Consider the following 12,604-nt stretch of genomic DNA (forward strand, 5'->3'; position numbering starts at 1 on the left):
CGCTCCGTCGGTAAAATGATGAACACTGATCGTCACATTGTCTCACATAAAGTTGCTCATTTTTCAGATGGAGAGTATTTTACTTACACACATCACGAGCCCATCGGAGTGTGTGGCCAAATCATCCCGGTGAGTCAAACACTGGAGGGACTTTACACACTCAACCGTGTTTCAGTGAATTCTTGACTGGTCACCACAGGAACAGGAAACAACAAACCTCCATCTGTTTTATCCAGTTGAGAGTGAAACACTGACAATAGCGTATCCTGTGAAATTCTGCATTCAGGTTGAAATCAAGTTATTTGCTGGCTGGATGTGACTCGACATCATGAAGATTCATTCAGAGGAACATTATTGAGCTGAAAGCTTTAGAAATAAACGAAAAGCTTCAAGTATTTTTAGTCTGTCTCGTCCGTATGAACGTACCTGCAGCAAAGGAAGCGTTTTAAAGGAGTCGCCTGCAGTGTTTGTTGGTTTTGGCGGCCCCTCTGGCCAAAAGAAGCACCGCATTTTATCAGCATGAAATCATTTCTTGTGACCATCGCCACCTCGTGTTGGAAACATCTTGATCCGCCTGACTCAGGCTGGTAAGAGAGCCTGCATTTGTTCTGGAAGCAAGTTAAAGGACTCAACGTGTTTATTCTGCAGGATAAATGAGGCCTTGTGAATATTATGAAGCCTGCAGCGTCGTATGATCAGTGAGTAGCCACTTGAAGCTTTAATGTTGCTGACAGTCAGCTATGCACTGACTCTTTCTGCAGTGGAACTTCCCGGTGATGATGTTTGCATGGAAGATTGCTCCGGCTCTGTGCAGCGGTAACACTGTAGTCATCAAACCTGCGGAACAGACGCCGTTATCCGCACTGCACATGGCGGCGCTCATCAAGGAGGTACCAAATGATGATAGAAGCACATGTGAACCAAAGCTGTTAGACGTATGACAGAATAAAGCTGCCTGTCTGTTGTCAGGCGGGGTTTCCTCCAGGTGTGGTGAACGTGGTGCCTGGGTACGGCCAGACAGCAGGGGGTGCTATCGCCCACCACATGGACATCGATAAAGTAGCCTTCACTGGATCTACTGCTGTCAGTATCTGCAGAAATAAAGACCCTTTATTTGCATCTACTGTCACTCTGACGTAACTTGTGTGTCTCACCTTGGTTGCCAGGTTGGGAAGCTCATCCAGAAGGCCGCAGGTGACAGCAACCTGAAGCGGGTCACACTGGAACTGGGTGGGAAAAACCCAAATATTGTCTTTGCTGATTGTGACTGTGAGTCTGCGTCACAGCAGCTACTAAGCTACTTCTCAATCCCCTTAACGTAGTTTTCCTCTATACGTTCACCACATGATGCAATATTATACTTTAATCACCACTGTTGATAACTGCTGGTAAAATACCTCAAAATCAAGTTTCGTAACACATTTTGTACTCATATTTAACTGGAAACATTTGATCATATCATATAAGAGGCATGAGTAGTGATATGAGTATTAGACGCACTGGAAGGTGGATTTGTTTACTGCTTGAAAAGGTTGTCACACAGGCAGCTGTGGAGAAGAGACCTCAGTGCTCCGGCTCTCAGTTTCTCATTGAAAACAATCGAACACAGTCATGTTTCATTCTTGGCGTTTGGACCTCAACCCAAAGACAAAATGCGTATCAGGTCACAATCACAAAACTGTTGTGACCGGAGACGTTTTCTCAAACTTCTGATGTCTGAGTTCAGGAGCAGGATTCAGTCCCACAGTCAGACGTTAGGTATTTCTCTGCACAGCCCTCTCGGCGACATACTTGCATCCAGATGTTTGTTGGAACAATACAGACGTGTGAAAGTCAGCCGGCAATCCAAGTTGGCGTGACTTTAGGGTTTTAAAGAAACAGCCAAACTAGCTGTTTCCAGTCGTTACGCTTAGCTCTGCTCCTGCAGCTTCACGCTGCTGCAGCTCTGTCTGGACTGCGGCCATTTTTCAATCCCTACAATTATACTATTTTTTACTTTTAGCTGTGGACATTTCGGTTTGCGTTACAATGGAGTCCTTAGTTTAGATCTTTGTGTTGCGTTTGTGTCATGACTTTAGCCTTGGTTAGCTCCTGTCAGCGCCCCTCATGTTTCACTTCCTGTCTTTGTCTGTTTCCCACCTTTCTGAGACTCACCTGTGTCTTGCCAGTTAATCCGTCCTGGTCAGTCACAACCAGGTTTTGTAATATTTGCGTTTGGTCACGTCCTACCTGCTTCTGGCCTCTGCGTCTGGGTCCTGATTCCTCAAACCTCCTATTTCACAAACAGGAGAGTCAATCTTGTCCTAACTCTGTTGGCAAGAGACAAGCAGATGTTTTCCACGAAATGACAAACTTTTTTGCTACACATCTTTATCCTGTAGTGTGGAGCATCTCACTCTGGGCTGACAGGCGATAAATTCATCCCTGATTGTGCTCAGAGTTGATTAACAGTCTTATTCGGCACTGATGGTTAACTGATCTCACACTGGAGACCAGTTGGAAGCGACTTGAGTGCTTTAATCTTTGCTGTCATCTGGTCGTGTGTGTCTTGCAGTAGAGTACGCGGTGGAGCAGGCCCACAGCGGCCTGTTCTTCAACCAGGGCCAGTGCTGTCTGGCTGGATCCAGGGTTTTTGTAGAGGAGCCAATCTACGAGGAGTTTGTACGCCGCAGTGTAGAAAAGGCCGAGTCCAAAGTTCTGGGAAACCCACTGCTGCCAGGAGTGGACCAGGGACCACAGGTAGACACTCACCCAGTCGGAGCACTGGAGGATTTCTGTTCTACATCCTCTTAATCCTGACCTTTGATGGATGTGTTTCCTGCAGATCAATCAGAAGCAGTTTGATAAGATAATGGAGCTGATCGAGAGCGGGAAGAGTGAGGGGGCTACGTTGGAGTGTGGAGGGTCTGCATGGGGTCAGCAGGGACTTTTCATCCAGCCCACCATCTTCTCGAATGTCACAGACGACATGCGCATCGCCAGAGAAGAGGTAGTGTGTTCATAAACACACACACACACACACACTCTGTATGCTTCTCTGTAACTGTTTCTTCTACACTAACACATCATTTCCTCAGATTTTTGGTCCAGTGCAGCAGATCCTGTGTTTCCGTAGCATCCATGAAGTCATCCAAAGAGCCAACGCCACACAGTATGGCCTGGCGGCCGGAGTGTTCACCAACGACATCGACAAAGCTCTCACCGTGTCCTCCGCTTTGCAGGCTGGTACAGTCTGGTAAGATCGATCGCACAAGCCTCCCTGAAAATAATACATTTACGGCATAATAGTAAAGGTCTCCTGTGAAATGGGAGCGGCCTCTGAGCGATGCTGCTCTCTCCCAGGGTCAACTGCTACAACGCCATGAGTGTTCAGTGTCCGTTCGGTGGGTTCAAGATGTCCGGGAATGGCAGGGAACTGTGAGTGATATTTAAAATTTGTATTTAAAGCCTTGAATTGAGAGGATTCATATTTTTTGAGCCCTATTTCTTCCCACCAGTGCTGATGTTGATAGGTGGAGTTCTTTCTCGGCGCTGTTACTCGCAGTGACCCTGCAGCTTGACACGGTTGACCTCACACTTTCCAGAGTTATGATGAGGAACAACATGGACGGTGCTGAGAAAGAACCCCACTTGTCAACAACATCATTGGTCAGACACACACGCTGCTAAAATGTTAAAAAAAACACACAAAAAAAACTAAGCTATCCCTTTAAGACGTCCCTGGGGTGAGAGTTTGTTTTGCGTTCCAGGGGAGAATACGCTCTTCAGGAATACACCGAGGTCAAAGCCGTCACCATCAAAATCTCACAGAAGAACTCATAACACTTGTTGTCCTCCACAAAACGGCCTCTTGTCTGACATCATCAGCCCTGCGTCGCCCCATGAGCAGTTCCTCATCTGTAAGATATTATTTTTCCAGTGTAATAAATGTTACGCCTCTGTCTCTGGATACTGCTGTGAGTGCTCTGACAACACTAGCGGACTGTCTCCCATGTATTACTCTGCAAATGTAAAATGTTTTACTACGATGATGATGATGTACTGTGTGGTAATATCTGTGAAGCGTATATTGATGACAACTTTAGTACTTGGATGCTAGAGTGGATTACTTTAATAGATGTCATACAAAAGACGTGGAAGGACATTGTACAAGCTATTTACACAGATTTCTAAATGAAATCAATAAATCCATCAACTCATAACCAGCTGATTTCCCTGGAGTGAACATCATTATGCCTGTTCTCTGCTTTAAATTTGGTTTACAAAGAGGTGTTGAGTGAGGTGCAGGATGTTACAGCGTTATTATTGTCAAGTTTTACCGCAGGGCTGAGGACATGGTTCGGGAGTTCAAGTAGACGGTGACTGACTGAGAGTTGTGTTTGACTGCTGTATGAACCTGGGCGGTAAGTGTAGTAGTATTCATAAAACTGGTGATACCTAACTCGAGTAAGCAGGTGAGAAGGGCTGTGCTACTCCCTCTCTCTCTCAAAGGAGTGACCCTTCATCAGCCTCTGAGTTTTCTGCTTGTCTAGTCTACGTTGTTGGATTTGGACTCTTACTGTTTCGGCGGCCCACCCCGACCTCTTCCCCTCCCAGTTCCAGGTTGTGGCCCCCTGGCATTTCCAGGAGGCCTTCCTCTCGGTCCGGGGGCGCGCGTCACCGCCCCTCGGGGGTTCGGGGCGGCCAGTGACACATCTTTTTGTAGCCTGACTCCTTTTCCATTGGCTGCAGAGCCTGGCTTTGTTTTTGGGGACTTGCTGCCTTTCTCAGCCACAACATCTGAGGTGAGACAGTAAAAAGACAGTGTGACAAACAGTCGGAGGGACAATTGTCTGACGGGGTTTGTAATTAAAGTGTGTGTGAGTGTACACGTGTGTCTACCAGGAGGGGGCGGGTCCTCCTCAGTGGGAGGTGGTATCAGGGACTTGTTTGGCAGCAGGTCCTCCAAGTCTTTCATCACTTGATTTGTGCTGTCCTTGTTGTTCCTGCGGTTCTTCTCCTCGTCTCGAGCCTGAGGAGTCAACCAGTGTGCAGACAGTCAACGTGCAGAAGTAACCAACTCAGGTGACGGTGCTGGCGATACCAACCATTTGCATCTTCTTTTTAAGGTCAGCGTTTGCTTGCTGGTAGCCCTTCGACACAGCATTCAGATAGTAGATGGCCAACCTGTCATACAGCATTCAGTTATCCAACAACACACACCAAAGCTGAGCTACACAGGAACCAGGTGAGTGTGTTTCTGTGGTTTGATGACATCTGAAGACCGGCCTCTGTGTTTTGTCTGAGGATTGGCGTTTTCAAGAGCTACAAAGTTTGTAAAATTGAAATGTGAAACTGACATGTCGTGATAACTCACACCATGAGAAGGACAGCGGGCATGATCAGGCCAGGGTTGGTGGCATAGGTGAAAATGTTCCCGATGAAGGACGGCAGATCCTGTTCTATTGTCTCCATGACCACATCATACATCTTCTCTTGGCCACTGGGAGAAAACATGATCAGAAGCAGTGTGAGTCGTGTTTGACCTTTGGATGAAACATCGAATGACTAATTCGTCTGTTGTAAAGGTCTGTTGTGGGTTACTGACCTGAACGGGCCGCAGTCAAAGGATGGAGACAAGGTCATGATGGTGTAGACCACCGGCAGCAGGCTGAGGAAGAGCACCAGCAGCAGCAGCGCCATGTAGAAGTTGTTGGACCTGGAGGCCTTGAAGACGCGTTCATGAGGAACGTTACAGGACATCACGGCCCAGCACTGGTAATACATGGAGGTCAGGAGGCGCAGCACGTTCAGCCCCACCAGACCTGGAGCATAGAAGGCTCCCATCCTGAGGAGAAGAGCGTTACTGTAACGATTCAGCTGATAAAACATCATCATATTGTTAGCCTCATAGCGTAATTACCTACGTCACTATTTGGCCAAACTGAGATATCTGCCTCACTCGACTTTCCTAAGGCTGCTGAGTCACTGTGCCTTACTGGCTCAATTTGGCCAAAGTATGACTTAGGCTATTATTATTATTATTATTATATATGAAAATAACTAGTCAGTGTGCTAGTAAAACAAATAACACTTCATATTTAGCAGCAGAGGGAAGCTCATCAGTGAACCCTGAGATAAATCAAGCCTGCAGATGTGAGGTAATTCACCATATCATCCCTTGATTGAAGATGAGCCCCAGCACATTTCCACTGATGTCAAACTCTCCATATGAAGGCTGCAATGAACACAACATGATTAGCATCTTCGCTAGCCGTTGACTTCTCTCTGCCTCGCTGTAATTAAGCTCTCGATGCAGCGTCCTGTTTCGCTCAACGCTGCGGATCGTCTGTCTTGCCAGATGTCACCCTGTGGTTTCAGGTGGACTTGGATCTTACACAAACTCTGCTGCGCTCGCACAGGGTTGACCAACAGCATGACAGCTTTGCAATCAGGAGACGAACATTTCAATCCAGGTGGATGGGAAGAGTCACACTCGTAAACTGGTGGTTAATTAAGTACATAAAAATTGTGTGAGCACTCACAAATCCAGCCTCCAGGTCCCAGCACCAGCAGTAGTTGAGGAAGCGGACGATGACAGCTCGAGCAAAGTCCCCAATCAGGATGGTCAAATAGGTCACTTGCATGTCCGACACAATCAGCTTCACAAATTCCTGCATCACAAATGAGGAAAAGAGACAGACAGTGTTGTGTCATCTGTATTTTACGGGCCACCCTGCAGCCACTCTCTCTCTCTCTCTCTCTCTCTCTCTCTCCCCCTCTGCATGTGCTACTGTACAAAAACCACCACTGACTATTCCAACCGCCGTCTCCCAGCAGGGGCCTCTAATGACATCAGCTGGATGGACGTTTGGAGGAGGCACATCCGTGGTGTTGAAGTAGGAGCTGTAGTTGGCGTAGTACACTTTCAGAGCCCACTCAGTGGCATTCTTGATGGACTTCTCACTCTCCAACTAAAAACCAGACATCCAAGCATCAAGGAACAGTCGAGACAAAAATGTCGCACAACACACACACACACAGAGTTTGAAGCCATAATGACATGGGAAAGTAGTCTCAGGCAAGAGGTCGGAACTAAATGAAGCTTCTGTTTCAACATATTCAGTTTAATATTGAGTTAAGACAATTTTTAGATAATTTGGGTTCTCAAAAAAAAGAATCTGGAGTTTCCTCTGAAAATCCTCCATCTGTGGTGGTGGGGGGGGGGCATCAGACGGTTGGGTGGTACAGAACAGAAATGGTTTTGAACCGCTGGCGTGAGTCAGTGAAGCCTCAAACAGTGATAGGACACACGGCATGTATTGCCCCCACCTTTGCAGTAACCTCATCAAACAGTGCAAAGAGGAAGGTGTAAAGGTTTCCCAGGAAGAGGGCAAAGATTCGTCCCAGCTGCCACTTGAGGGCGATACGAGGATGATAGTCCTCCAGCTCAGCGATGGTTTCGAACAGAGGCGGACACACCAGTCCCAGGAGAGACATCACAAACTCCACCTGACACATCGGGTGACAGACAGGGGTTACTAACGTCATGTTCAACAAATTCTCTCACCTCCTGCTGTTCGCAAAAGTTTATAAAGGTCATTAAGAGAGAATTTCAACCAGCCTCATTTTTCTCAAACCAGGAGAGTTCATCATTGTCCATGTCAGCGAACTCCTGGGAGCGTTTCACCACAAAGTAGATGAGGTAGCCACTCCCTCCCAGGCTGCACAGGATCATGAAATTTGCAAGAACCCGGAGGAAGCGACGAAGGTGAATGTTCTCATCCTTCTGGTTCTCCTGTTCATCAACAATGGACTCCTACAGGAGAGCAAAAGTTGTACGTTGCACTGTGTTTCAGGTTGTTGCCTCAGAATTTAAAGAGGTTGAAGTGTCACTGGGGTCCCACCGTCATCTGGTCAGGATATTCCCTTTATCACAGCCAAAGGAAATTTGCTCTCATGTTCCACAGGTCATCAAACACACACACACACCTGCTCACCTTGAAGCTGGTGGTGATGGAGGCGTACTTATTGTCTGCCGTCTCAGGGTTCCCTATCAGGTAGTCCCAGCTGGTGAACATCTTCCAGCTGAAGGTGGACTCACCCTCGTCCCCCCCGTCCCCTCCTTCATTTGAGTTTCGAGCCATTCTGAGAAAAGACAAAATGAATGAAGCCTTCGCATGAATGACTCTCTGCTGGCGCGCATGTGTGTGTGTGTGTGTGTGTGTGTGTGTGTGTGTGTGTGTGTGTGTGTGTGTGTGTGTGTGTGTGTGTGTGTGTGTGTGAGACCTACGTTCTGATGACAACCATCAGGCTGTAGCCAAAGATGCCCACACCCACCAGCAGGTACGACAGAGGGAGTCTGAACTTCAGGAGGCCGATGGTTCGCTCGCTGTTGTAGTAGCCGTAGAACAAGAAAGAGTATTTGCAGTAACCCTGTTGGAGTCGTAGAAGAGGTGTAACTCGTGCAGTAACTTCAAGTACCAAACACAGCACCACCTTCCCAGAGGCCCTACAGTTTCTCAAAGTGTTTGTTCTGCAATAGATTTTGTTCTTGTCTTGGTTTTATACATTCTGAATGGTTTTCTGTGGACCCCTGGACAGCGAGGTGACCATGACCGTGTTCACGTCAGAAGAATCAGTCAATGTGATCAGTAAATAAGGATAAGATCCTCACACCAAAATCGAAGAGCACAGAGAAGTCCATGGCTTTGGCCTGCTCCTCTCGGGGGACAGTTTTCCTGGGAATGGATCCATAGGGGAGACCCATGAGGAGCTAAACACAGAGGAGAAGGTTGGAGGGGAGACAGACGGAAGCTGCTTCCTCATTGCTCACATGCCAACATACGGTGGGACTGAAAAGGCCGTACCTCAGGCAGGACCACCAGGCCAAACATGAACCCAAACAGAACCAGATTCAGACCATACATCCACCTTAGGAAGATGAAGTAGGACGCCACGGATGACCCGAAGTGACCTGCGAGCAGGAAGACAAACAGACGGACTGACAAATGGCCGCAGATGCTCATTCATTCCAAGTCCAAGTCTCCACTTTCCAAGTCTTTTTTTGTCTCCTTTCTCCATTTAGTTATCAAACGATGTCTTCCTCTTGGTTTCATGTCAGCCTGCAGGTGGAGGAATGGGAACGTGAATGAATTACAACCAACGTGGCAAATCCAGCACTGTAAAACTCTCAACTTTAGAAAACTATGAAGTGAACATCAATCTAATCGTGCTCACTTCCCACAAAGCTTGTGTCAAGCTAGCTGATGCAGCTGAGCCAACATAGAGCATGCTTGCTAAACTCAACCTTAACTCTCACGGCGACCGAGCGCTCGTTCACGGTGCTTGGTAGAGTTTGATGTGTTTGATCCAGCACCTTTACTTTGAGATCATAAACACTGAATTTTGCAGATCTTTCGCTCGTGTGTTTTTACAGGAACGTTTTGTCCCGCAGCTCACTGTGGTTTTGTTGCTGCAGGTTCTCTGAGGCCGCGTGCACGAGACAGTAGCGACAATCAGGTCATCAGATGTTCACGAGTCCCAAAGCTCAGGCCCAACTCTCTGGTCATGTGTGTGTTGTGCTTTAAGTGTGACTTGAGTCCAAGTGTTGGTCTCAAGTCTGTTGAATCTCTTGAAATACCAGTGGCAGCATTGCAATGTCACTGTGGTACCAACTTTCCACTTCCTTTATCTTCCTCTCCCAGGGTATGCAAGCGGTTTTGAAGTTCTCAAAGTCACGTTTAAACTTGAAGAATTTCTGGGGGGGGGGGGGGGGGGGGGGCAAAAACAGATTAAACATTATCCATCCTTCTTATCAAGCAGTTAAGTTTGTATCGTTGCAGCTGTAAGCAAAATGAGCAGATCACCTTGGTCATCATGACCTTGAACGCGTACAGTTTCCTGCCTCTTCCTTTCCCGAGAGCGCCTTCAAACTTCTCCACAAATTCCTGGGCCTCCCTGTGGGACAAGCATTCGGCAACATGTGAACTGAATGTGAATATCCGGATGGAAACGGGCTCAGGAGGATCGGTGTTGTCGAGTGTGACATGTAGCGGGTCACTCATCCGTACATGGAACAGCTCATGAAAAACCCAACAGCTCAACTGTTGTGTTCTCAGGCTGATCTGTATGTAGAGCAACATACACACAAACTACACTCCTGTCACACTGAGTGGAGGACATCTAAGATGTTGAACTACAGTGTGTGTGCGTGTGTGTGTGTGTGTGTGTGTGTGTGTGTGTGTGTGTGTGTGAGAGCTGGTGTGTGTTTCACTGAGAGTCACTGCGGTGGTGTGTCAATTGTGTAACGGCTGTCCCTGATGAAGAGGCGCGTCAAACAGCTAAAGCAGCAACAACGAGCTTTAATAATGCAGCATCAGCATCGAGACGGTGATAGAGGACGATGGACAACAAATCCAACATCCAAACCAGCAGGAAGGATGAAATCAGCAACAAAACAGAGGTGAATTACAGGCCAGAAGGTGCTTTACTTGAGCAGTTCGAGTCTCTTCTTCATACGCCAGGGTTTATTCCTCAATGTTGCGATCAGTTTCTTCTTCTCCTCTACTTGCTCCTTCAGCGCCGCCATTTCGCCCTCCGACAGAGATTCTTCATCGGAGTCAGAGGAGGAAGAAGAGCTGGTGAAGGGGAAAGGTTTCATATCAACCTCAGACAGCAGGGACAGAAATAAAACCTTCCAAGAAGAAATGCAATTTTTTTGGTCTTGATCTTGCTTTTAAAACCACATTTCATGTCCATCAGAATCAAACATTGTGTTTGACTTCGATATCACGGGGAATGAAAGCAAGTTCTGGTTAATGTCAAAACCAGTTCTAAGTCAGACTCTGATGTCATGAAGTAGTTTGAAAACTGAGACTTACAAGGACTGAAGAAAATCACCAAATGTTGTGCCAGCTGATTATCGCTTGTCCATTTTAACAAAAGGTAATTAGTTGCACCACTTGCACCACTTGGAATTCCAAGTAATTGAATCTCAGAAGCGGACGTTTTTACAAACATGAAAAGTGATGATTTGGCGCAAATGTTGGTGATTTCCTTCCAACTCAAGAGTTCAATTTGGCCTCAAAATTCACCAGCCTGGCGCGGTAAATTGAGCCGCTGGGACATTTTGAGTTTGAGCGATGGAAGCCATGATACTTCAAACATGAGTTAAAAATGCTGACTTGATATACTTCCTGTAAATTAAGTAGTATACTTGTTGTTTTCAGCAGTGTTTGCACACTCGTTCTCCACCTCACGTTAGTAATGAGATCTAAGTTTAATTCAGTCGACAAAACAGAGAGACGCCTCACATTTGTAGCTGCTACAGAAGAAGAGAAGAGCCTCGACCTGTTAAAGTGATAAACAAGAAGAGTCACTCCTCCAGAAAGGGGCAGTGACAGTTCTGAAAAAAGTCATGTGAAGCTGTTGAAATTAAATGCAATCAAAGAGCAACTGATTGGCTTGAATTAGTGGAATGCCTGGCGACGCTGAAGGAGGGCGACGGCTACATCTGATATCATGTGTAATGAGTCCATGATGTGATGTGTTTGATTGGCATCCCAGAGGTTTGCGTCGCCATGGTTTCCTGCACCAAAAGCCAATGGGATCTTAACATTTGAATTTTTGATGATTACAGACGAACGCATTTAGCACGTCGTGATCGTCTTCACGCATCTACTCCCCTTTCAAGATTTTTGTTGTATAAATGCAGCAATGATGCAGTGTTGGCCGTCATGACATGAGCCTGCAGGTGTGTGCGGGTGCAGAACTCTCAGAGGATACTGCACCTGCTCATCTTCCCGTTTGTCTTCCTTTTGTCCTTCGCACCGCCTTTGCTGTTCCCTCCTTTCCCTTTAGCACGTCCCTCCTTCTCCTTATTCTGCTGCTCTTTCTCCTTCTTGGAAACAGCTTTCCCTTTGTTCTTCTTCTTCCCTCGCTCCTCATCCTCGCTCTCATTGTCGCTCTCCCCCTGAGCTGCTTTCTTCTTGGAGGCTTTTGAACTTTTGCTTTTCACACGCCTTTTGTCTTCCTCCTCGTCTTCATCATCACTGTCCTGGACCTTGGCCTTCTTCTTTCTTCCTCTCTTCCTCGGCGCCTCATCCTCATCCTCATCTTCCTCATCCTCACTGACCTGTTTGGCTTTGCGCTGTGGCTTGGCTCTTCTGTTTTTGCTCCTTCTTCTGGCCTCATCTAGGACATAGGTTCAGATAAGAAGCTGGAATGTTTCTTCAGAGCGACAAACTGTTGTTTAATTGTATTCCCAACACATTAAACATGTATAGAACAATAATCAAGACTAGAAGAATTCCAGGGTTTGCTGTTGATGCACAACAAAAAACCTCAACTAACCTTCACTTCCACTGTCTACCGCAGCATCCACGTCCATCCCAACTGCCAACAAAAGCCCACACACGCATATTCAGCTGATAAGTAAAGGCTCTCCACCATTTAAAACCATTTCGTGTCATGGATCCATACTGTGGAAAAGACAAATATTTGATCAGTAAATAATATAACTAGCAAAAAGAAACTTTCTCACCGTCTTCAACTTTAATGACAGCATCGTTTCTCTTCTTGGGAGGCATTCTGGCTCCTCGAATTAAAATGGCCTTCCTTCTCT

At 46.8% G+C, this 12,604-nt stretch overlaps 2 protein-coding genes across 4 annotated transcripts in view; one reads left to right on the plus strand and one right to left on the minus strand.

The window, feature by feature from the left end:
* The window catches only part of LOC147260691 (aldehyde dehydrogenase 1A1-like), a 10,526-nt gene extending 6,327 nt beyond the window's left edge, over positions 1–4,199 (plus strand). For 2 of the 3 annotated variants that reach the window (XM_086207393.1, XM_086207392.1), the window contains 9 exons: positions 68–129; positions 762–890; positions 970–1,083; positions 1,167–1,269; positions 2,555–2,739; positions 2,825–2,989; positions 3,078–3,235; positions 3,343–3,417; positions 3,750–4,199. In XM_086207393.1, coding sequence (XP_086063519.1) covers positions 68–129; positions 762–890; positions 970–1,083; positions 1,167–1,269; positions 2,555–2,739; positions 2,825–2,989; positions 3,078–3,235; positions 3,343–3,417; positions 3,750–3,822 — 1,064 coding nt within the window. In that variant the 3' untranslated portion in view covers positions 3,823–4,199. The remainder of the gene's footprint in view (positions 1–67; positions 130–761; positions 891–969; positions 1,084–1,166; positions 1,270–2,554; positions 2,740–2,824; positions 2,990–3,077; positions 3,236–3,342; positions 3,418–3,749) is intronic. The other variant, XM_086207394.1, reaches the window with a different exon arrangement.
* tmc2b (transmembrane channel-like 2b) lies at positions 4,167–12,604 on the minus strand. The gene is made up of 20 exons (XM_086207400.1): positions 12,524–12,604; positions 12,334–12,375; positions 11,772–12,174; positions 10,473–10,619; positions 9,849–9,939; positions 9,658–9,739; positions 8,850–8,956; positions 8,657–8,755; positions 8,273–8,415; positions 7,980–8,127; positions 7,604–7,798; positions 7,312–7,491; positions 6,795–6,953; positions 6,525–6,653; positions 6,150–6,217; positions 5,588–5,827; positions 5,357–5,482; positions 5,088–5,166; positions 4,882–5,011; positions 4,167–4,779 (listed from the first exon to the last, which is right to left on the minus strand). Exons 1-20 carry the CDS (start codon positions 12,567–12,569, stop codon positions 4,556–4,558), a joined length of 2,838 nt encoding a protein of 945 aa, XP_086063526.1. The 5' UTR covers positions 12,570–12,604; the 3' UTR covers positions 4,167–4,555.

Source organism: Aulostomus chinensis, chromosome 6 (assembly GCF_037954235.1).
Source record: "Aulostomus chinensis isolate RoL2024-O1b breed Wild chromosome 6, RoL_Achi_v1.0, whole genome shotgun sequence".
Classification (NCBI taxonomy): domain Eukaryota; kingdom Metazoa; phylum Chordata; class Actinopteri; order Syngnathiformes; family Aulostomidae; genus Aulostomus; species Aulostomus chinensis.

Excerpts from the sequence above, each read along its gene's own strand:
- tmc2b (XM_086207400.1), bottom strand. The coding sequence starts at position 12,569 with ATGCCTCCCAAGAAGAGAAACGATGCTGTCATTAAAGTTGAAGACG. Across the intron at positions 8,128-8,272 it reads CTGATGGTTGTCATCAGAAC|AATGGCTCGAAACTCAAATG; the intron begins GTAGGTCTCACA and ends GTCTTTTCTCAG. Across the intron at positions 4,780-4,881 it reads GGAGGACCCGCCCCCTCCTG|ATGTTGTGGCTGAGAAAGGC; the intron begins GTAGACACACGT and ends GTCTCACCTCAG.